The sequence below is a fragment of the Poromitra crassiceps genome (genome assembly GCF_964638095.1).
Source record: "Poromitra crassiceps genome assembly, chromosome: 4".
NCBI lineage: Eukaryota > Metazoa > Chordata > Actinopteri > Beryciformes > Melamphaidae > Poromitra > Poromitra crassiceps.
Window position 1 is genome coordinate 8,510,019 of NC_139626.1, and position 25,559 is coordinate 8,535,577.

At 44.3% G+C, this 25,559-nt stretch overlaps 1 protein-coding gene across 1 annotated transcript; it reads left to right on the forward strand.

The window, feature by feature from the left end:
* The first annotated feature begins 1,080 nt into the window (after positions 1-1,080).
* Positions 1,081-25,089, forward strand: tubgcp2 (tubulin gamma complex component 2). Its single transcript, XM_083636210.1, has 18 exons — positions 1,081-1,168; positions 1,613-1,776; positions 2,425-2,553; positions 4,435-4,593; positions 6,235-6,394; positions 6,636-6,843; positions 7,122-7,321; positions 7,874-8,063; positions 8,291-8,436; positions 8,542-8,722; positions 8,976-9,156; positions 10,087-10,259; positions 13,858-13,992; positions 14,098-14,218; positions 14,559-14,702; positions 14,991-15,107; positions 15,467-15,630; positions 24,691-25,089. The coding sequence occupies exons 2-18, from the start codon at positions 1,624-1,626 to the stop codon at positions 24,764-24,766; spliced, it is 2,637 nt and encodes an 878-aa protein (XP_083492336.1). The 5' UTR covers positions 1,081-1,168; positions 1,613-1,623; the 3' UTR covers positions 24,767-25,089.
* The last annotated feature ends 470 nt before the right edge of the window (positions 25,090-25,559 follow it).

Sequence of the window (25,559 nt, forward strand, 5' to 3'; positions counted from 1 at the left end):
TATGTATTTATTATAAGTATTATTATTAGTATTATTATTATTAATACTAATAATAATACTACTACTAATAATAATAATAATACTAATACTAATACTAATAGGCTACTGCTACTACTACTACTACTACTAATATAATAATAATAACTACTTTATTATTTTATTTAGTCCTGATTTTTTCCCTCTGGCACTACACTCATTCTGGTTGATATTTACATTAGTGTGTTACAATTTTATCAGTTGTGTGAACTACATACAATGACTACCTGGGCTGCTAGATTTTTATCTGTGGAGGGCAGCATTACACCACTACTGCGTCCAGTCCCCCGTATAAATACAGTCGAAGAAGAACAGCAATGGCGTTTGCGTAACGCCGGCATTCCACTGGTTGCATTGCGTTGCTTTGCGGCTGAGCTCCGGTTTTGCTCCGTGCTCTGTGCTGCGGCAACACTCACTGGCTGCGTGTAGAGCACGTCACGGCTCAGCTGCGCCAGACAGCTAGAGTGACGAGACCGACAGGTTCTCACGGTGAAATCGAGCGAGACCATAATTTGTATGTGGGATAAATACAACGACAAACAGGCAGAAGATCATTGTTCCCAACTGGAGGAGCAGAGGAGGGGTGGACTTGCTTGGTGTTGTCCTTGTAAAAAGGATGTGTTGTGTCATATATTATTTTGTGGTTTTCCACTTCAATTATGAACTTTTCCTCATACATATTTGTCCTCTGGCTTGATATTGAATGCTGTAAACACCTCTGCCCTGTTGATTTCATGCCTGGTTCCGCCCAACTTGCTGCGGCTTTGCTCCGTCATCCGTGAAAAATAGAACCCTTGCGTATCTTTTTCGGAGAGCTCCGGATCGTCGGAGCTGGGACGGAGTAGACACGCAACGCAGCGGAGTAGGTGGGAGTTGACACAATGATTAGAGTGGAAACGTATCGGCTCCGATGCCGTACCGCAGCGCAGACGGACCGAACACGGACCTAGTGGAATGTAGGCGTTAGTTATATATCCTTGTCCTGCGGAGGGCAGTAATACGCCTAGTAGCGTCTACACTGCTCAAACTTGAAAGGAGAAGAAGAAGAAGAGTAGCGGGCGCGAGGCGAGTGTTGTGGGTAACCAGTTGTGGGAGTCCTGTAACTAAACCACGTTAGTAGGCTACTGGACAGGTAAAAGGGTTAAGGGTGCTAAAAGGGCTAATAAATATCTCACTGATTTCCATCAATATAACTTTAGCCGTCTAGTTGGTGTTGGACCTCTGGTGCTAGGCTAGCTACCAATTTATTAGTTCTTTGCCCAGGCTCGTTCGTCTTGCCTGATCTTCGGATTGCTGTTCAGCTAGCTAACGAGTGGACGTTATTAGGGCTGGTCTATTACACCACAAACACAGTAGAGATTTGGCAACTTCGCTGTCTGTGCAGTGATCGCGGCAAATATCGCGAAGGAATTGGATAAAACAAATGCAAATTAATGTATGGTCGGCTGCATGCATGTACTGTTAGGCAGTATTATCCAAGTAGCAGCACTAAAGCAATGATGTAGCTATACAGTATATCTCCAGTGATTGCTTTGTACATGTCTCCCCCTCGCCTCGACCAATCTTGTTATTTCAGCTGCCTGAGCCATGACGAGTGAGTTCAGGATACACCGTGATGTCAACGAGCTGCTCAGCCTGCTTCATGTGCGAGGAGGTGATGGAGCAGAGACCTACATAGAGTTACTGCAGAAGAACAGGACGCCCTATGTCACCACAACAGTCTCGGCTCACAGCGCCAAGGTGGGCAAGAAATAATCTGGACCAGTAGTCCTCAATCGTGATGTGCCATTAAGGCCCAAGATAACAACCAACACTACACCAGAGGATGTCATGTCACTGCTTTGCACACCTTCCGTCATAAAGGGGGAACTAATGAACAAAAACACCTGGGGCCAAATGTATAAACGATGTGTTGTGTACACACGCAAAGTGTGCTGCACCACTTTCCACACTGGTTTCCAAATTTATAAAAACCCACAGGCCGTGAGAATGTGCTACTGGTGGTACACATCTCTCACACCAGGCATACTGTACGCAGTCTTCTGTTCTGAATGCGACTAGTGGCATACACAGATTTCTACACCTAAATATACACAGACTGTTGTACAGATATACATACGTTTTATTTCTGTGTCATGCACCATATTCGTGGTGCCCAGCCCATATGGGCTTACAAGACACAAATCATTCAGGTTCAATAATACAAACAAATTAACAAGCAAGTTACAAAAAGTTCAATCAAACATAAACAAGACGGTATATTCAGATAAACAACTTATCCATTCTCAGTTTCCAAGTACATTTGCCCCCTGACCTAGGTCCCAGTGCAAGATAGTCCTGTTCCTGGTTATTGTGTGGTGATTGATTGTTGTGAGTTGTCATTTACAGGTAAAAATAGCAGAGTTCTCCAAAACGCCTGAGGACTTCTTGAGGAAGTACGATGAGCTCAAGTCTAAAAATGTGCGCCACGTCGACCCTCTGGTCTATCTGCTGTCCAAGCTCACAGAGGACAGAGAGGTAAGAAATAATTCACCTTATGTAGCCCCGCCCACTTGACCCAGTTGTGTTACGACTTCCTGTTCAAAACGCCGTCTGTTTTATCTGGTCAAACCTAGTCTGACTCACTGGCTGCAATTTCACATTGAGTGGCAGGTGATTCTAGAGGCCGATGACACAATGAACACAATATAAGTAGGGGTGCTCCGATCAGCTTTTTGGGGGCCGATACTGATCACGAATTGCTGGAAACAGTATCTGCCGATCACCGATATCACCGATCACCGCGTCGATTGAAGCCTTCTTTTTATCATGTAGCATTATTTTTTTTATTTTATTATTATGTATTACACTCTCTCTTAAAGACCATTTCAATATTAATCTGAATTGAAGGAGCAACCATTCAGACACTCAGAGGACACAACCTATGTAACAGGGATGCTTTTAGGACCCTGGGGAGTAGAAGCCGGACAGCATCTCTCAGGCAGGCCAGCTGTGTTTACTTCGTAATTATCCACAAGCTCTCTCGCTCATTGACCTGCCTGCTGCACAGTCTGTGGAGTTTGCAACTCAGACTCTTCTTGGACAGTTCTTTCTTATTTCGGGAATTTCAGAATGAGATGGTCCTCACATGCACACTGCATGATCCATGGCACAAAGAGAGAGAGACGGAGAGACTGAATGAAGCAGGCCAGGTGTGTGTGTATCTATGAGGGAGCTGGGAGGGAGGGAGAGGCAGAGTCTGTCTCCCCAAGCACCTCTAAGGCCCAATTCCAATCCGCCCCCTTACTGCCTCAAGCCCTTAGAGGCGCGTTCACGTGAAGGGAGTGAGGGCTTAGGGATGTCCCACAGTGAAATCGCAAAGTGAATGAGGGCTCGGAGTGAGCCCTTTCTGCCCCCTTACCGTAAGGGAGCAGCTATGGCCACTTACGGAAAGGGAATTGCCCACAATGCATAGCGTTGTGTCGTATAAAATGGGGAAGGCTGCAAATATCTGTCAAAAAAATAAAAGAACACACGCGCGAAACGAACGGGGTGTTTGCGAGTGCGCTGGAATGCCTTAATTGACAATGAAACATTACATTAATAGGGATTTCAGATTAGACAAAAATATTATATCAGAGGAATGTTATTAGTATATGTTAATAGTTATTTTACACAATCCTAGAATAATCATCGATCATTTCTATTACAATTGCAATCCACAACTTTTTTGATGAATGAGAAATAGTTTTAACGAATCTGTAGGCTATTGTACAGTATTGACATTGTGTATAATGTTGGGTGACATGTCATTATTATGCTTATTTTAATTATAATTACACATGTTGCAGATTGCAGATTTTGCAGTAGGCTACATTTATTTTTAAATGACCTGTTGTCCACTCGGAGCCAGAGCCTGGATGAGAACAGACTCATCAGGGAGTCTATTCCTCAAAGCGTCTTGACAATAAACAATATATAGCGAACCCCAAACGTGCCAGAGTCAACATCATCTTGTCAAGTGCAAAGGGCTCTGCTGTCCCAATCCTCTTATTTATCCAATGTGGATCCCTTCCACACTTGATGACTCAACCACTTTCAGATGGCGGCCATTAGAGGGACTGAGGGTTCAGGGCTTGAGTGTTTAGGGGGCGGATTGGAATTGGGCCTAGATATAAGTACTGTGTACTGCCACAGGAAGTGTAAACACAATAGGAAGTAATTGGCTGACCCCTGCGTTGGAACATAAGGTGAACACACTGGGTGATTAAATAAGTTGGTTTCATTGATATGGAAATAACTTATTTTTTAAATGATAATATCTGTGGTTTTTTCATGTGATGGACCAATGGTGCTTTGGTGTGAGCCAAGTGAAACTGAAATACATAGTTTAACTTTAGCTCTGTGGTTTCCCCCCAGACACTCCAGTGTCTGCAGCAGAATGCCAAGGAGAGGTCGGAGTCTTCAGCGAACACAACTGCGACCACCAGTTACAGTCTTCCTCAGACCAGCACCGTGATGTCCATGCAGGAACTGGAAGAGCTGCGGAAGAAGATCGGCAATGTGGCGGGCCCACAGGTCTGCATTTCCCACCGAGAAGCAGTAGATCAAGAAAGTTACAGCGACGCATGAATGAAATACATAGATCGGCGATTAAGGCGTGTGTTACAACCCGGCTCAGGGAAGCAACAAAGGAGGAGTCATATGACGCCATAAGCTCCGGGAAGATTTTTTTTTTTTTACAATTTAAAGTTTTATTTCATCACTAAATTAAGATGCCTACAAGCAGGGTAGTAGGTTTCAACAAGTGCCACTTTACCAACATTTATGGCGAAAAATGGCAAAAAAGCTCCAGAGCACAATTGGCTGCATCTACATCAGCTGAGCTTTTTATTTGTGTAGTACTGCAGGCGGCCTCTGCGCTGGTATTGCGCAATACCCTCAAGAACGCATCGTCTCAAACTGCCAACAGCGTCATGTGTGCTTGTGACCTAGCAAGTTCATTCTTCCAAGAACGACTAGCAAGAACGTTCTCCCCAAGAACACAAGAACAAGAACGCATTCTTGGTATTAAGAAAGGCCCCTAGTCTGACTGTACTGTCACAGGAAGTGTAAACAAAACAGGAAGTAATTGGCTGACCCCTGCATTGGAACATAAGGTGAATAGTCATAGAAAAACTGTAACATCGTAGAATTGGGAAATTGTGTTCCCCAGGCCCAAAAAAGTTGTGTAAATGATGCATCACCAAACAGGTTTGGGAAAATGATATACATTTTTGTACATAGATGAATGACCAGTTTGGGGAGGGAAGGGGACTGCAGGTAGATCTATAGATGCCACCGCCCTGGAAGTCAGTCATTATCATTCAAACAAATGTCCTAATTACTAATCTCCCAAATGGTAGTGTTAGATTGAGGCATTTAAATCGGATAATCAGTAGCAGACACACACACACACACACACATTTAAACACTTCCAAAAGAGGTTGTAGAATTTGTGTTACTAGTGGAACACTAGTAACACACTACAGTGCAGTGTATCGAGTGTAAATGTTGCATTCTCTGCATGTGCAACCCGTATGGACTGTGCTGGCAGGCTGGCCAGGAGCAGCGGAGACAGACATTTCCACATCTTGTGTTTCCGATGCCCATATATGTCACAAAAATGGTCAAATAGCTCATCACCAGATACAAAAACATATAAGCAAAGTAATGTGTTTAATGTACATAGAAAGAAGCGCCATGATCGGATTTGTGAAACACGCTTTTGAAAAATCACGATTTGCCTCTTTCCTGGAGCTGCAGCCTGACTACGGACGCGCCGCCCCAGCTGATTCACACGGTGGAGGCTGCGCAGCCATTGTGCAGCAGCATGGCCAAGTTTGGCCATTAATCATCTGCAAATTCGACAATTAATCGGCCCTAGTTACCTAATTAAAAAATCCGGCTCTGTTAGGTCACCTGCAGGGGGTGCTCTTTCCACTTGCTGAAAGATTCGGCGCGATCGCACGTAAAATGGCATAGCTGTGGCCGAACACAATTCTGCTCACGCGCACACAGACACTTCGCATTCTCATTTTAGGAGATGTGTCATGCCAAAGTCATGGAAATTGATGAATAAACCCTGCAGTGGGGTTGCTGAATGCACACGCACTGTGAAGCAGACTCTGCTTGTGATTTGTATTGAAATTCACGTGCGTCTTGTGAATTCGCCCGCAGTCTGCCGAAGTCACGCGGAAAATGCTGAGGGACCGACACAACAAGAAGAACCCCACCCAGCCCAACCCGGTGTTTCCTAACTGGGTGTATGACCGTCCAGCTCTCATAGGAGACTTCATCCCTGGCTCCAGCCCTGTGGGAGAGCCAGCTGTGGCCGTTGGTATGTTCCTCAAAGTGATTAGGTCCTTTTTCTTTTTTCAAATTCACTTGCAGCATTAGAAAGTATTTAAACTAATACTATCAATTTAATCCTCTAATATGTATTCCACTGGACAAAAAAAAGTCTTTAGTTATTAAAAAATATTGCATTGTTTCTCTCCAAGTTCTTTACTCCAACACACAAAAGGGATTGTTCTGTTGTTGTTTTTTACAGTGTTAATGCGTTTCATATCTGTGGTCAGGTACTTTGCCTCTGGCGGCTCAGGAACAAGCTCTGGTGGAGGATCTGCTGTTTGTGCTGACTGGAGTGGATGGGAGAGACATCACAGCCCAGCCTGTGCTGGGGAGGCAGAACCGCTCTTTCATTGTGGATCCGACTCTGGACATGTCCGTCAAGGAGCTGGTTAATCGGATATTGCCGGTCGCATCAGACTACTCCACTATAACGCGGTGAGTGGACTCTGGACAGGCAGTCAAGAGTCAAGGTCAATTGAATGGACCCTAACACAATCCATCATTACCATCATGCCTGGACAATAGTAGTTGAATATTATTTAATGTATCTGTATAACAAATGGACACACACACAGTGCTTGATGTATTTAATCTTTGTGGCTGTTAAAGTGTCAGGCGAGTTAAAGCATAGTAAGTAGTTCAAGTGTTTGGATGTCTTATCAAACATATTTTCATACGCCATCGAGGAATGATTATGCGTGTTTGTCCCCCAGCTTCATTGAGGAGAAGTGTTCCTTTGAGTACGGCCAGGTGAACCACGCCCTCACAGCGGCCATGAGGACCCTGATGAAGGAGTACCTGATCCTGGTCACTCAGCTGGAGCACCTGCACCGGCAGGGCATGCTCTCCCTGCAGAAGCTCTGGTTCTACATCCAGCCCACTATGAGGGCCATGGAGATACTGGCCTCCATTGGTAAGACTCTCAACTCACTTTTTTTTTTTTTCTTATTTCTTTTTGTGTGTGTGTATCTTTTTTGTATTTCTAACCAGGTTGCTTGTGATGGTGGTGACACTGGTGATGTATGAATGTTCGCTCTGGGATTTGTGGTTTTCAAATTTCAAATTCAGTCGGTGCCAAAGAAAGTATTCCTAGTGAAAATGGCATCCTATGGTACAGATTTATTAAAAAAAACATCCCCAAAATATTGATGCCTACCTGAGTATCTCTCACTACTACAATAAGGCGGAGGAACGAAGCACCCAAAGCTACAAATGAGCACGTGAGGGACACTATATTTCTAGTTTAAGAAATACAGAAGACGGCATCATCTCTAGGTTACTTTTTTATGAGCTAACGTCTTTAGATAGCTAATATCAAAAACAATAATATATCCCATTATTCGTTTTACATGAATGTCAGCAATAATTTCTGGAGTAGGGGTCAATATTTTGACACAGTGGGTATCTGTGGAATGTTTTTTTTTTTTTTTTTTTTTTTTTTCATACCCATTCTATTCCCCCACAGCTTCCTCAGTGGACAAAGGAGACTGTATGGGTGGGTCAACGCTGAGCCTCCTCCATGATCGCACCTTCAACTACACCGGGGACAACCAGGCCCAGGAGCTGTGCCTGTACCTCACCAAGGCTGCCAGCGTCCCTTACTTTGAGATCCTCGAGAAGTGGATCTACAGGGGCATCATCAGGGATCCATACAGGTGCAGTTGCTCCCTTGTCTCAGGACAACGTCACTGAGGGGTCAAAGTGACTGTCTGTCAATACTCTGGATTGTGCCATGCATTTGAATAAGTATTATACTGTATACCTGTAGCCCCAAATGAAAATCAGTTCAAATACTCTATTACACATGTCTACTATTGTATTCACATTCTGTCCGTGTCTAATTGAATGTCCTCCTGTGTGTCAATGTTTTGTTTCTGCACAGTGAGTTCATGGTTGAAGAACATGAGCTGCAGAAGGAGAAGATTCAGGAAGACTACAACGACAAGTACTGGGATCAGCGATATTCCATTGTACAGCACCGGATTCCCTCCTATCTACAAAAACTGGCAGACCAAATATTAAGCACAGGTAAGCAAAACAAATCAACACCATGTGTAAAAGGTTACAAGGGCCTTCATCCCATTCTTCCAGATGGGAAATCTTTGTGTTGTTCTTCTTCTTGTGGTTCCATAGGAAAATACCTCAACGTGGTGCGAGAGTGTGGCCGTGACGTGACCTGTCCCGATGCTAAGGAGGTGCTGTACACGCTGAAGGAGAGAGCCTATGTAGAGCAGATAGAGAAAGCCTACAACTACGCCAGCAAGGTCCTCCTCGACTTCCTGATGGAGGAGAAGGAGCTCGTTTCACGTCTCAAGTAAAGACAAAAGATTGTTCTTTGTTCATTTGTTTGTTAAACGAGTTGTTTTTTATGCTGTTTCGCATATATTTTGAATTTAAATGACAATGAAGGGAGTGACAGGAGGGGTAAGAGAGGGTGTGGGACAAAGGGGTGCTGAATTCGAAGTTACGATGGCATGGGTTTATCCAAAATACCACAAGGATGTCTGTCCTCACTGTGATAACTCAAATAATATTAAGAATGTTTGGGCCTGCGTTCTTTCTCCTAGATCGATCAAGCACTACTTTCTGATGGACAAAGGTGATTTCTTCGTGCACTTCATGGACCTGACCGAGGAGGAGCTGAAGAAGCCGGTGGATGACATTGTGCCTCCCAGACTGGAAGCTCTTCTGGAGCTGGCTCTGAGGATGAGCACGGCCAACACAGACCCCTTTAAAGATGACCTCAAGGTAGGCGAGAGACAGCCTGGCGTTCTGTGTAGCTCGATAAAACTCGCTAAGTGCTAAATCAAATCTGCTTGCTGCAAGTTGCCAAAAAAAGCATTGACCAAATGGTGTGTGTAGCCTTCCATCATGGCTGTGTTTGGTTAAACAGCTCCACCTGTTGGTCACAGTGAGTAATTAATTCTCCCGTCAGCGATTCTCATTAGTTGCACCAATTCATGCACATCTAGGTTGAATAATTATTGGAAATGGATTCTGTAATTTTCCTGTGGTTGATCCTCTCTGGCACAATGAAACCAATAAAACAAACGTGCAAAAGCAATTAAGAAGTGCAGACAGGTGAATGCAAACAGTACAAGCAACACGATGAAGTGTGATAGTAAAATATTGACATATACTGTAGATACATAAAATATTAACTGTATGAAAGTTTTCTGTGTGCAGTGGAATACTTTTTGTATTTGTGTAAATACTATATTTCCTTCAGCTGATGATGAAATCTGGATTCAAGCACAATATATATATTTTTTTGCTGTATTCAAACTTGTTGGGACAAAAAAAACACTCAATCACTATATCGAGGACTTTGAGCCAAAGGGGTAAGTGCGATTTTGGATCAGTATAAGTTTTATATATCAATTTAATGGTCTCAGTGAGATCTTTTCGGTGCCAAAAGGATACAACTGAAATCGTGCCGAGTTTGAAATGAAACAAAAACTGAAAGGCGTAACAGTCAAAGTAGCGTTTTGTTTGCTGCCAAAAGGGCATAACTGCACTTATGTAATTCAACAATGGCTACATTCTGACTCAAGAGTGATGAAATTAGAGATTTCCACTGAAACTAAATGATCTCACCATTGCTGGTCTCTACCTTGGTGTGTCATGCTGTCTCATACCTCTTCAATGTTCACCACGCTTCCTCTCCTCTTTCCACAGATTGACTTAATGCCCCATGATGTCATCACCCAGCTGCTGCGGGTGCTGGCCATCGAGACCAAGCAGGAGAAGGTCCTCATCAACGCAGACGCCACAGAGGTGGCCCTGACCGGCCTGGAGGCCTTCTCCTTCGACTACATTGTCAAATGGCCGCTGTCGCTCATCATCAACAGGTTTGACTTTACTCTACTTAAAGGTCCTGGGTTATTGTTTTGTTTTCAAAATCTACGATGCTCAGGATAAGAATGTTTTTTTCCCCAATGCCCCCCCCCCCCCCCAATAAATATAATTTAGTAAAGGTCTATTATTATTATTATTATTTTTATAGTATTTATTTTGAGCAGGGAACAGACAGTGTACATTGGAGTTACCATTGTGTTTTCTTTTCTGACAATCAAACATACCTGCCAACTCTTCTCCCCCTACACACCTCCCCACCACCCAGTCCCCTTCCTAGTAAAATAATAACAGAAAAACAAAAACATAGCACGATGGTAAGTAGTCAATCACATCGAAAGGGAGATAAAGAATAATAACAATCACTTGCAAGCATCTGGGACATACTGGCCTGTTTGGCGCGTGTGGTGGGCAGGCAGCGAGGTACCCGTACGTCTCCGGCGGGCCTAGGCCCGATTTCTAAGGTGCCACCTCACCTGGGGGAGAAGGCCATTAACATGTTCGATCAGCGGCCTCCGGTGAGACTAAACATCGGTCAGAGGAACCTCTCAATGTGAATTTTATTTTTTCAAATTTAAACAAAAATAGAATATCTTCTAGCCAAGCTTTAAAAGAAGGTGGCTGAGAAGATTTCCAAAGGAGAAGGATTTTCCTCCGGGCGATTAACGAGGCGAATGCGATAACGTAGCCGTCGTAACGAGCTCGTCCGGTGGTCTACCAAAGACCCTAACCCTAACCCTGCTATGCGAGGGGATGGACAGATTCAGAATATCCGAACACATATTAAAAGAGAAACCAGCTAATTTGGGACACGACCAACAAAACATACGAGTCAAGTTACAGGGTGTATTTATTGAATGAATTTGAAGACTTATGCTGCATTCATGTGCATTGGAGGGTCCAATTTTCCGAGTTGGTAAGTCGTTCTTCTGACGTCGGTGTGTTCAGGTGCTTGTGGTGTCGGAATGATCAGGATGTGGAAAACAAATCAGGGTTGATGCTAATGGAACTTTTCTAGGTCACTCTATAGCAACTAACGGTAATACCATATTACAAATTACATGTGAGCAAAATCAAACGTTTCTTACCATCAACAAAGCATCTACTTTCGTCCACCATGTTTCTGCGTATACGACGTCAAGTCGGTAAGTCGTGTACCAAAATTTTCACCAAGTGTCTAAGTTATTGTTCCGACTTGGACCTCCGTTCACCTGAATTTTCCCAGATGGGATCTAATTTTTCCGATTACTCAGACACCACATGAATGCAGCATAAGTCCTCACGGTCAGAACAGTCACAATATTGGATCCTGATTGGCCGGCAGCACCAGCTCCCAGATTGGGAGGTTTTCCAGTTCAAATGCTGTAAAGTTGCCAGATTGGATTCTAGCAATTGTTAGTGAGGGGAGCCAATCAAGACCAAGTCCAGTTTTGATGCGTTGACTGGAGTTAGTCTAAAATCAGCTGTAAATAAAATGCAGTGACTTTAAATTTTACCACTCAAATAAAATCAGATTAACAATGTCTACATTAAACCTATTAACACATTGAATGCCAGCCATGTTTTCATTCCTGTAGGTAAGTTGTGCCAGGGGTGTTTTTGACGATTCTGGCTCATTTTAGAACAGCCGAGGATTCTTTTCTGTTAAGAATTCATGAACAGCAATTATCTAAAAATAACTAATAGAATGTGTGCTTTCTCTGTCTAAAAGAGTTAGTTTGCAGAGTTAGTAGTTATGTAGATATTAGCCGTTGAGTACAGCATGGTTTCAGCGTCTGGAAATTTATTCAGAGATAAATGGCTTTTTGTGAAACAGTCACTTTAACCATTCATTTTTGGCATCAGTAAGACCGTCAGACATTCTAAACAATAGTTTTGAACAGTAATTTCCTCCATAACAACAGGAAACACCCCTCTCATTCAAACTCCTCCCTCCGTGTGTCTTCTCCTCCTTCCTCCTGGCTGTACAGCGGGCGTGTCAGAAGCGCTTTTGCTGCTGCCTGCCTGTGTGCCTGCCTGCCTGCTTGCCTGCGTGCGGACGCTCCTTGTGCGAGTCAAGATGGGCCGGGGAATGCGTGGGCGATGGGCAGATGTTGATTCTGGCCTTTCTGAGGTGTTTCAAAGTGTGTTTCACCTATGATCTATTTTGCAAATCGCTCTCCGCTCTCTGTGTGCTGCTGCCGGTGCGCGGCCGCTCTCAGGCAAGACAAGTCTTGAATGGATTACTGTAAAATCGCGTCGCCATTTCCTTGAATGGCTTGCTACCGCGGTGTGTGTGTGTGTGTGTGTGTGTGTGTGTGTGTGTGTGTGTGTGTGTGTGTGTGTGTGTGTGTGTGTGTGTGTGTGTTCGCGCGTTGCTGCGCGGCTCTGGGGGGAAGGGATCTCTGTCCGTTCTGTGTGTGTGTCTCGGGCTTCTGACTGTAAAATCGCCATCGAAGAGGCGGCTGCTTTTGGTCCCGTGGCTTTTGGGTCCCATGGCTGTGGCTTCTCTCGGTCTCTGTCGCCACTTAGTGGTCGGTAAAATAGATTACACACATGCTCTTGCTCCAAATAGTTATCTCAAAGATGTAAAAGGGGTTGATTGATGTCCCACCGTCAAAAAAAAAAAATCTTTATGTAAGACGAGTTAGTCCGTCCTTGGCACTTAAGCGCTGGATTATGTAAGACGAGTTAGGTCGTCTATGGCACTTAATGTGTTAAACTACAGTATATTATGTATTAATCCTATGTGATGTTTGTGGTGATAATGATCTTTTGATGATAATGATCTTTTGTATTACTCATACTGGCATTCATAGAGCAGTAGGCTATAGTATAGATCATTTCACTGGAATTCTGTTGCTAGGGAACAGTTTGGACTATAATTTATTTCCTGTCAGTTATTGTATTAACACTGCAACAGGAAATAAGCTCGAGCCCATTTAGAATGTTTCTGTTAAGTTGAAACAGTCAATAGTCAAGTCAAGATTCAAGATTCAAGATTTTTATTATAATTTATTTATTTATAAGTATCATGTGTGAAATTCTTGTGCTGTGTACAAGAATAGTAGTACAAATATAACAGGGCATATGAGTGCAAAAACAACAAGAGACACAACAAGCAATAAGGCAGTATAGTGATAAGACAAGTCAGAGACAGTGGCATATTCACTGCACATAGGTGCACATGTCATGTGCATACTTTAGACGTGCTTAAACATTTTAAATTCGGCGTATTTGACATACAGGTGCAAATAGCATATTCCTTATTAAACATACAATTAAACTCTGCGTTTTAAATTCGGCGTATTTGACATACAGGTGCAAATAGCATATTCCTTATTAAACATACAATTAAACATTAGACATACGTAATGGTAGCAGCTACAGTACGGTACAGTACGGCTACTTCACTATTTGTGTATGTTAAGGAGTCTCATGGCCTGCGGGAGTCGAATGTCTTCTTCCTCTTCATTGTTCATCCTTTGTGAGAGCTGCAGATGCGATTCGGTTGATTCTATTTTGACTTAGTAAAAATCTGTTTATATAATTTATAATAATTATTAATAATTAATTATGATATAATTTTAATATTAATTGTATATCATTTTCCAGGAAAGCACTGACGAGATACCAGATGCTGTTCAGACATCTGTTCTACTGCAAACACGTCGAGAGGCTGCTGTGCAACGTGTGGTGGATCAGCAACAAAGACGCCAGGCAGTACTCTGGTAAACACTCTGCTAAATGGTGAGTCGTCTTTGACCTTATTTAGAAATGTAGGTGTGATGATTATTAAGCATCCTCTGTTCATTCAAGTAACGTTCCTTCACACCTTTTTCCAACTTTTCGTAGGTTTGCCGCCGCCTTCGCGCTCCGGCAGCGCATGCTGAACTTTGTGCAGAACATCCAGTACTACATGATCTTTGAGGTGATGGAGCCCACGTGGCACGTCATGGAGAACAACCTGAAATCAGTGAGTGAAAGAGACCAAGTGTCTCCTCCTCTGCTGCCCTCATCACTCACTGAGATCATTGGTATTCATACAGTCAATGGCCTTTTTGTCTCATGAGAGCGCAGGCCAGCTGACAGTTGCTACAGTAACAGCCTTGGGTTTCCACTGTCCCTTCGGCCTACGATGATGTACTGTCGCCGTGGCACGGTTCTTTTGCAATGCATTTTCGAGGGGGAGGCGGGGGTTAGAGGACATGGCACTGACAGGCCATTGAAAGAGAGACACCCAGGATCTAGAAAAGAATGTGGTTCTGTTCAGTGTTTCATAGTGGCAGTCTCCCTCTCCTTCCCCCCCCCCCCAGGCGTCGAATATCGATGACGTGCTTTGCCACCACACCAGCTTCCTGGACAACTGTCTGAAGGACTGCATGCTGACCACCCCAGAGCTCCTCAAGATCTTCTCCAAGCTCATGTCCGTCTGTGTCCTGTTCACCAACTGCATGCAGGTTCGTGGACAGGACCTGAATGAAGGAAAATGAAATTTTTTAGTTTGTGCAGAATTGGACTTGTCGTCTCTGCACCTGACTTTTGATGCCAGCATCTGTCAAAAATGTTCCTATCCTATTTCATATTCCTTTTAGTTTGCACACTTGAATTTTCAAACTACGTTTCTGTATTGTCTGCCGTCTTCCGCTCATCTGAAAGAAGTAACGAGAATACTGAAGGAATATCAAGAAAATCTAACGAGCAAATTCCAAACTAATTTCGCTCTTCTTCTGCCTTGGCTTTCGCAGCGCTTCACACAGACCATGATGCTGGAGCGCCAATCTCTGGAGCACGGTACCATGGAGGGGCCTCCCACACAGAGCGAGCGCAGCGAGGAGGCAGAGAAGAAGAAGCTGACCACAAAGGTACTCCCACAGGGCAGGCCCGGGACCTTGGCCTGCCCCCTGTCCCACAGGGCAGGCCCGGGACCTTGGCCTGCCCCCTGTCCAAGAAACTGATACTTCAATAATATGTATGACTGTGTATTGTGTGAAATGTAGACATTCTGCCTTTGGCCGTAAATGGACAGATATTACATACAGTAGCTGCTTCTACGCTTCTTACATTATGTCGTAAAGAATTTAATTGACATTGCACTCAAAACAAAAGGAAGATACAACTTTTTTGAACGTATGTCTCAAATCTATCACATAGGAATGCTGTAGCGTTTGGTTTTCATGTCTTTCCTTGTCTGTGTCCCTCCTCCCTGGGTTTGTTCCTGTAGTTTCTGGCTGAGCACGTGGAGACCCTGCAGTTGGACGCAGGCTTTGAGGCCACCATCGGCAAGTTTGACAGCAACTTCAGCACACTGCTGCTGGACCTGCTGGACAAGCTGGGCATCTACAGCACCAACGACTGTGAGCACCGCATGATCAACATCATCTACAGGTATGTCTGTTCAAACGCACTGAAAGGCAGCACAGTTGAGTTGCAGCTGAATGGGCCGTTTGTGATGTACGTTAAGATGTTTAAGAATCAATCAAATCTGTATATCTGCAGTATTTTATGCATTCAAACGGACCACCACTTACTTACTGGAAATCTCCTTGGAACTATAGTCGATGCTAGAATGGAGCTATGTGAGTCACGTGACGATCAAGCATTTTGGACTTCCATTGGTGTGAATCTCTCTTCGGTGTGTCTCGTCACAGTGCGTTGAGGAGCAGGGGCCGGTTGCACAAAACACCTTGAGTTAAGTCTGAGTTAAGGTCCTTACACATCGGGAGCGTTTTTTTCGTGCGATTAATTCGCACGTCAATAATATTTTCCGAACCTATATCAGTCAATGCAACTGTGCATACCAACGGCGAAGTTTCGCCGAGCGTTATTGCTAGGGATGCACCGATATGAAAATTTTGGCCGATGCCGATAACCGATATTAACATTGCTGTTATGGCCGATAACCGATATTTACCGATGTCGATATGATCTGTATAAAACCACATTTTTATGATCATCACATTTTGTACATACTGAAAAACACATGTTAACACTGAATTTGAAAAAGTTATGCATTTCTTTATTTGCAAAGCCTTTGGAAAAGCCCATAAATCATAGATTTACTGCATTATTTCATATCAATGTGAAGAATTTGGCTGATAATGATAACCGATATTAACATTGCAACATCTGACCGATACCGATATGACCGATATGTTAAAAAATGACTAACATCGGCCGATACCGATATGATTGCCGATATATCGTGCATCCCTAGTTATTGCGGTGTTTATTTTTTCGAACCACGGTCGATTTTTCAGAAATTCGCTTCCGAATCTGTGGCTGTGATTGACAGGTGGGTCAAAACTCGCATCGCAATTTCGTGCCGTATATTCGCATCGCTCTTGATGTGTAAGGACCTTTAAGGTTTACTTAAAATAAAAGTGGTTGCCGAAAACACTCTTAAGTCTTCTCCTTAAAGGAGAATTTAGTTTTTTTTTACACCCTTATTTCCAGCTTTAAATATGATTTTTAAGTCACCCTGACTACTTCGGTTTGATTAGCATCAGCAGAAAAGAGAATCGGTTTTGAACTGCAACCTGAAAACGGGGCATGTGAAATGATTGTATTTATGTCTTGTAAATAGCTTATATTCCGACACACAGCAGCTCCTATGTATGCTTATTATATCAGAGAGAACGAGAATTAGAGTGATCTAACGTACCTCAGTGCCGCTGACAGCCTGCTCTGTTTGCTGTCCGTCACACATAGATAGCAGCTCCCGCCGTATCCCCCGCTGCTGCTAGTAATCCATATATAACCTTATTCCATACGTGCGGCCATTGAATTGAAATGAATCGTCCATAATCTTGAAATCAGATAGATATCTGCTAGGCTAGGCTAGCCTAAGCTACAAAACAAACTGTCTGCAACTATGACCTGCCCCGGATGTTCTTTTCTTCTTCTGTTTGGTAATACAGCGGAACAGAAGAAGAAGACACGACCCTAAGTACATCCAGGTGACTTGCAGGCTTGACTGTAGTTAGCTGTTATGTAGCTTAGCATGATAAACACTGCTGATTATTTATCTGATTTCAAGATTATGGACGCTGTGTGTCGGAATATAAGCTTCTTTTTTTTTTTTTAAGACATAAATACAATCATTTCACATGCCCTGTTTTCCTTGTTTTCAGGTTGCAGTTCAAAACTGTTATCTTTCCTGCTGATGCTAATCAAACCGAAATTGTCAGGGTGACTTAAAAATCATATTTAAAGGTGGAAATAAGGTCCAGGGTGTAAAAAAAAAAACGGAATTCTCCTTTAAGGTTTCCTTAAAATGTTTAACCTTAAGGAGAAGACTTAATGGTGTTTTGTGCAACCGATTTTATTTTACAACTCTGACTTTAAGGAAAATCTTTTAACTCTAGGTGTTTTGTGCAACCGGCCCCGGCCTTGGACATCCTGGAGCTTCATCGCTGACGCTGCAGCTCTCTGAGCAGAGGCTTCACACAGAGCAGTCGTGTGCTGTCTGCCGAGTTGCCTTGGCAATCTGGGAAGCCAGAGTCTATCAGTCTGATGACTAATAAGACTCTGGGACAGACAGATGATATTTCAGGGTTTCCATTGTTGAGTGGACGTCCTGCCCCTTCCGTCATTGTTTACAGTCCTACGACACGTCTCATATGCACCTATATATTATTACACATACTATAGACCCTTCTCACAGGGGCCATTTTGTGGCGAAAAGGCAGGGTAAAAACACAGGTGCAAGCAAAACACTAATGAGGGTTTGAAACTTCCATGATTGGAATTTGGAAACCCTCATTAGTGTTTTGCTTGCACCTGTGTTTGTTCTGCCTTTTTGACACAAAATGGCCCCTGTGAAAAGGGTCTATCGCTCAGCTCCAACTCCATTCTCGTGTCAATCAGACTGTAAACAATGACCACCGGGGAAGCAGAAGTTTTGGCACGGACTCCACACCGGAAACCCCCAAAATAACGGCCGCCTGTCCCAGAGTCTTATTAGTCGTCAGACTGATAAGACTTTAGGTGCGCAGATTGTCCCCTTGGAGACTAGGCGCTGTAGGCATATGGCGTGTTCAGTCTCGCTCCAGAGTATTTAGCCAGCCTCCAGCGGTATTCTGCAAACTCGTGGCTCCATGGAGCGCTGTGGCAGGCGGTGTAGTCCAGATCATCAGCCTCCTCTGGTGAGAGTCTGGGATCATGGGCCATGTCATAAATCATGGGGCAATAGGGATGCAGTGGGGATGGGTGAGGGGGTAGCAGGAGAGAGGTGTAGGGGGGCAGGAGGGGAGTGGGTTGGCGGTGCAGGAGAGAGGTGTAGCGCGGTAGGAGGGGAGGGGGTTGGCGGAGCAGGGGTAGCAGGGGAGAGGTGTAGGGGGGTAGGAGGGCAGGGGGTTGGCGGTGCAACAGGGGAGAGGTGTAGGGGGGTAGGAGGGCGGTGGGTTGGCGGTGCAGGGGTAGCAGGGGAGAGGTGTAGGGGGGTAGCAGGGGAGTGGGTTGGCGGTGTAGCAGGAGAGAGTGGCGGGGCAGGGGCAGATGGGGCTGGGAATGGGGGCTGGCGAGTGAAGGAGGCTTGTCGAACCTCCGGGAAAACTTGTTTGGGGATTCAGCCAGTTGAGGGTTATCCACAGTGTAGGGGCATGGTCCCCTGTAGTCGGTGAACTCTTGCGAGCCTTTCCATGCCGACGATGGGTCATTGGCAGAAAACCTGTTGTGTGGCTTTTCGTTGTAGGAATATTTTGCTACTTTGATCTCTTTTCTCAGCATGTTCCTGGCGTGATAATACAGGGATCTGTCCCCACTCCTGTAGGCCTCCTCTTTGGCCTGGCGAAGCTGCCTGTGCTTAGCAGTGAACCAGGGTTTGCTGTTGCGCAATTTCTTAAAGGTCTTGGTCATCTTTGGTGATGTCACAAATCACTGAAATTCGATGCATACGATATCATCAGGGATTTATGACAGACACTGAGGATGTCCTAGACATTGTGACATCATTAGTGATGTCATACATCACTGCTGATGTCACTGTTTAGTCACCGATGTTACGGTTGCCCTTTTCAGGCTCTTCCGCCCCTTGGGCTTGAGCTCAGAGTGGCCCAGACAGAAGATGGCCGCTGCGGCCGCAAAGCAGTTTGTTAGCAGCCTATGTTGTATGTATGTAGCCTAGTTTATGTCTCCGCGTGGATTCTTTTTCCTTTTTGTCTTGTCCCATGTTTATGGGACCCTCTGAACCTGCAGAGGATCCGCTAGAACCCTCATCGCGGGACGATGCATGCTACAACATGCAGCTTTTTGGGGGAGTCTCATTGAGACGAGCAATGCTCTCTTTTTCAGGAGTGCCCTGTTCACATTCACACACACACACACACACATTCATATTCATATTACATACCTGGAAGCTGACCAGTACAACCACAGGCTGATCTGCTGGCCACTGATCAGCTCCACTGGAGCAGTTGGGGTTAAGGGCCTTGCTCAAGGGCACCTCCGTGGTGGTAATGAGGGAGGTGCAAGCGCTGCCTTTTCCCTTTCCCCACCCAGATTTATCCTGCCGGCCCTGGGGATTGATACGCACCAAGATATTTCATCCACCATTATGTTTTCCGTCTACATTTCGTAAAATGCTTATAAAAATGTGTTTAAACCAAGCGTTTCAATTTGTAATCACGAACGAATCATAGAACATTTCACTCGGACCAAGACTTTAAAAAATTGCGCATTAAAGAAAAATCGCACCCAGGTGTTGAAATAAGCGGTGCAATTTTGTGCATGTCCGACCCGTGCGTCCGTGCGCGCCCATCCCTACTGTGTAATGCGTGTGTGTGTTCGTGCGTGCATTACCAGCTTGTGCGTGTTTTGAGCCTCTCTCTTGAAAGTCTCGCCAAAGAGGAAATGAATTTGCCATGTGTGAGAATCTGTTGTGCTGCTGTGTGTCTGTGCAGACCAGGTAGCTGGCAACACCCCTTCCTTCCCAAATCTTGGTGCAAACAGAGGTGCACACAAATCCCGCCACACACACCACAAACACACAAAGTCACTTATAGAAGCAGCTGCACCGCTTAAGAAACAATTTTAGATGTTTTGTTTTATAAGTTTTGGTCTGAGTGAAATGTTCTATGGTCTCTCGTGATTCCAAATAAAGCTGAATCGCTTGGTTTGACCATGCAAATCTCTTTTAATAAGCATTTTACAAAAGATGGAAAAAAGAATGACTGATGAAATCTCTAGGTGCGTATGCCTAAACCGGAAGTGGGTGTGACTTTGGCTCTCTACTGTAACATCATCAGTGATGTCATAAAAAATAAAAATAGAATAGTTCTTGGACCGCACTTAGTGAGTGATGGCATCAGTGATGTTACTTGATCAATTGTTCAAGATTAAAAGAGACTCGCGACACTGATTTGCTCCCAATGTTTTGTTTAATTTTGCATTTTAAAAGACAACGTTTCGAGCCGATGCAGGCTCTTCGTCAGGTCAGGCAGCAAATCAGTGTCGCGAGTCTCTTTTAATCTTGATGAATTAACCACTTTGGACTCAGCACCTACAAGAAGAGATGTGCGTGTGTTTTCTCTAATTTTTACTTGATCAATTGTGACATCATCAGTGAGTGATGTCATCAGTGATGTCACTTGGGCAATTGTGATGGCATCATGTCCTTGTCTCCAGTCTCGCTGTGTTTTCCTCCCACTCAACGAACACGCCTGGGTTTAGTTTTATGTGACTGAAACCCTAATACCATCAACGGCATTGTCTTCCTTGTGGACTGTGCGAATCACTCCAGATTGGCCGAAGCGAAAGCAGAACTTGATGCACTAATGACAAACGAGACCATTGCAAACGTGCCTATCCTGATCCTGGGCAACAAGATCGACAGACCACAAGCCATCAGCGAGCTGAAGCTAATGCAGACATTTAGATTGCATGGACACACAACAGGCAAGGACAACATTGCCATGGAGGAGCTGAACCAAAGACCACTGGAGGTGTTCATGTGCAGCGTGTCGAGGAGGCAGGGCTACGGACACGGCTTCCGCTGGCTCTCCCAGTACATCGAATAGAACAGCCACGCGCAGCATAGCCACCGGCACCACCATCAGGGGGCACTCGACCCGACCACCCAGGCTCCCACCGTGGCCACCAGTACCACTATACTCAACCCCAAGTTTCCAGAGAAACGAGTACAACTTGATCCCAATCCTACTACTATGCTACTACTTTCAGTCAGTGGCGGCTTGTCTGCTGTCTTTTTGTCTGCCTGCCTGCCTGTTTGTCCAGAGCTGCAATACGCACCGTTGCTCCGATTGCCTCTAAAATTTGCAGAAACACCGTTCAGGGGTCTGACATGAGTCTGGTCAAGAAACAAAAAGAAAGTGCCTGGGCCAGGCTTTCTTTCACACGGACGGGACAGGCATACATGCATACGAACAGACCCTTCTCTAGACGCCTCAGCCCTGTAATGGCCACATCGAAAGAAAGAGTGATGTCATTAGTCATGAAGCCATCAGTCATGATGTCATCAGTGATGTCACTTGAGCCTTGATGATGATGTCATAATATTGGTCAATAAAGTATTCCACAAATTCTAAAGCTTCTTTCTTTTTTATTTATTATTCTTATGTTTTGGATTACCTCGAGCACTTTTGTCTTGTTACTGTTGTGGTAAACCTGTTGTAAGTTTCATTGTGTAAATAAAGTGGAAAAAAGATCATATTGGTTAAATACAGCAAAGCTATAGCTTTAAATGACCACGTTTTATGACGTTGAACTGCACAAACATGCCACCCCTGTACAAATATAGCACTATAACTACACAAACCAGACCTGACTCAAATATGCTTGAAAATGGGTTCCAATTTCCAATATTTGAGCTGCTTTATGTCTGTGCAATACAAGCAAATTTGTACTCCCCCCCCCCCCCCCCCCTTCCTCAAAGCATGATCTGCTGGCCACTGATCAGCTCCACTGGAGCAGTTGGGGTTAAGGGCCTTGCTCAAGGGCACCTCCGTGGTGGTAATGAGGGAGGTGCAAGCGCTGCCTTTTCCCTTTCCCCACCCAGATTTATCCTGCCGGCCCTGGGGATTGATACGCACCAAGATATTTCATCCACCATTATGTTTTCCGTCTACATTTCGTAAAATGCTTATAAAAATGTGTTTAAACCAAGCGTTTCAATTTGTAATCACGAACGAATCATAGAACATTTCACTCGGACCAAGACTTTAAAAAATTGCGCATTAAAGAAAAATCGCACCCAGGTGTTGAAATAAGCGGTGCAATTTTGTGCATGTCCGACCCGTGCGTCCGTGCGCGCCCATCCCTACTGTGTAATGCGTGTGTGTGTTCGTGCGTGCATTACCAGCTTGTGCGTGTTTTGAGCCTCTCTCTTGAAAGTCTCGCCAAAGAGGAAATGAATTTGCCATGTGTGAGAATCTGTTGTGCTGCTGTGTGTCTGTGCAGACCAGGTAGCTGGCAACACCCCTTCCTTCCCAAATCTTGGTGCAAACAGAGGTGCACACAAATCCCGCCACACACACCACAAACACACAAAGTCACTTATAGAAGCAGCTGCACCGCTTAAGAAACAATTTTAGATGTTTTGTTTTATAAGTTTTGGTCTGAGTGAAATGTTCTATGGTCTCTCGTGATTCCAAATAAAGCTGAATCGCTTGGTTTGACCATGCAAATCTCTTTTAATAAGCATTTTACAAAAGATGGAAAAAAGAATGACTGATGAAATCTCTAGGTGCGTATGCCTAAACCGGAAGTGGGTGTGACTTTGGCTCTCTACTGTAACATCATCAGTGATGTCATAAAAAATAAAAATAGAATAGTTCTTGGACCGCACTTAGTGAGTGATGGCATCAGTGATGTTACTTGATCAATTGTTCAAGATTAAAAGAGACTCGCGACACTGATTTGCTCCCAATGTTTTGTTTAATTTTGCATTTTAAAAGACAACGTTTCGAGCCGATGCAGGCTCTTCGTCAGGTCAGGCAGCAAATCAGTGTCGCGAGTCTCTTTTAATCTTGATGAATTAACCACTTTGGACTCAGCACCTACAAGAAGAGATGTGCGTGTGTTTTCTCTAATTTTTACTTGATCAATTGTGACATCATCAGTGAGTGATGTCATCAGTGATGTCACTTGGGCAATTGTGATGGCATCATGTCCTTGTCTCCAGTCTCGCTGTGTTTTCCTCCCACTCAACGAACACGCCTGGGTTTAGTTTTATGTGACTGAAACCCTAATACCATCAACGGCATCGTCTTCCTTGTGGACTGTGCGAATCACTCCAGATTGGCCGAAGCGAAAGCAGAACTTGATGCACTAATGACAAACGAGACCATCGCAAACGTGCCTATCCTGATCCTGGGCAACAAGATCGACAGACCACAAGCCATCAGCGAGCTGAAGCTAATGCAGACATTTAGATTGCATGGACACACAACAGGCAAGGACAACATTGCCATGGAGGAGCTGAACCAAAGACCACTGGAGGTGTTCATGTGCAGCGTGTCGAGGAGGCAGGGCTACGGACACGGCTTCCGCTGGCTCTCCCAGTACATCGAATAGAACAGCCACGCGCAGCATAGCCACCACCATCAGGGGGCACTCGACCCGACCACCCAGGCTCCCACCGTGGCCACCAGTACCACTATACTCAACCCCAAGTTTCCAGAGAAACGAGTACAACTTGATCCCAATCCTACTACTATGCTACTACATTCAGTCAGTGGCGGCTTGTCTGCTGTCTTTTTGTCTGCCTGCCTGCCTGTTTGTCCAGAGCTGCAATACGCACCGTTGCTCCGATTGCCTCTAAAATTTGCAGAAACACCGTTCAGGGGTCTGACATGAGTCTGGTCAAGAAACAAAAAGAAAGTGCCTGGGCCAGGCTTTCTTTCACGCGGACGGGACAGGCATACATGCATACGGACAGACCCTTCTCTAGACGCCTCAGCCCTGTAATGAAAGAGTGATGTCATTAGTCATGAAGCCATCAGTCATGATGTCATCAGTGATGTCACTTGAGCCTTGATGATGATGTCATAATATTGGTCAATAAAGTATTCCACAAATTCTAAAGCTTCTTTCTTTTTTATTTATTATTCTTATGTTTTGGACTACCTCGAGCACTTTTGTCTTGTTACTGTTGTGGTAAACCTGTTGTAAGTTTCATTGTGTAAATAAAGTGGAAAAAAGATCATATTGGTTAAATACAGCAAAGCTATAGCTTTAAATGACCACGTTTTATGACGTTGAACTGCACAAACATGCCACCCCTGTACAAATATAGCACTATAACTACACAAACCAGACCTGACTCAAATATGCTTGAAAATGGGTTCCAATTTCCAATATTTGAGCTGCTTTATGTCTGTGCAATACAAGCAAAATTTGAACCCCCCCCCCCCCCCCCCCCCCCCCCCCCCCCCTTGATATGACTTGATATGATTATGAATGCTAACAACACTTCTTGTAATTTCACAGGCTGGATTACAATGGTTTCTACACAGAGCGCCTGGAGAAGATGGCCATAGAGAGGAGTCAGAAAGCAGCAACGTAGCATGTTCTGTTACACCTGTGTTTAATATAAATGGTCACTCAGCAATAACAACTTACTTTCCTCAAGTCTGCGCTGCATGCCCATCAGTCCAATGCCAACCGCCCACATGATTATCATAGAGACATTCCTGTCCAAGTAAATGGTTGTTTGTTCAAGGAGCTGATATTTCAGTGTATGTATAGTATGTAATGTATGCAATCTAAGAGTTTCATCTAACATTTGCTGCTCCATTAAAATGCCCCAAATGTACAACATGGCACGTGTGGGTAGCTCATTGTACCGTATGGCAATGATTTGTGTTTGTATTGCTGTTTAATAAAGTACTTTACTAAATTAATGCATACCCCCTCCTTATGTGCGTTAGAGCGGAACAGTATGGGGGTAGAACATCTGTCTAGGGTAAAATATTGATGAATAGTCAGCCAGCACAGCTGAAAAGTAATGTAACTCTTTGATTATATTCATTACTGATAGCAGAAATCACTATGGTATCATGTGCAGGATCACCTGCTGTGAGTGAAACTATTGCTTGATCTGTTGCTGTCTTGACTGCGTTAAGCTAGCTAGAGACAGCCAGAAACATGTATAGTACCGGAAACATGACGAACGCGCCTTCAAAGTAAAAGCGTGTCATTTTGTCGAAACAAAACCTGTGGCTTCAAAGCCTCGTATTGTCATGACACCCAAAAGCACCGCGATATCACAGATTTAATTTTGAAAGACCAGACAGGAAGTACTGTTTTTTTTAATACGGTTGTAGCTGTAGCTTTCCGGGGTTCCGGTAATGTGTGAG

What these genes read in the sequence shown, in the direction of transcription:
- tubgcp2 (XM_083636210.1), top strand. Translation starts at nt 1,624, where the DNA reads ATGACGAGTGAGTTCAGGATACACCGTGATGTCAACGAGCTGCTCAGC. An exon ending in AGCTCACAGAGGACAGAGAG is followed by an intron (nt 2,554 to 4,434) that starts GTAAGAAATAAT and finishes GTTTCCCCCCAG; the next exon opens with ACACTCCAGTGTCTGCAGCA. An exon ending in CTGTCGCTCATCATCAACAG is followed by an intron (nt 10,260 to 13,857) that starts GTTTGACTTTAC and finishes ATCATTTTCCAG; the next exon opens with GAAAGCACTGACGAGATACC.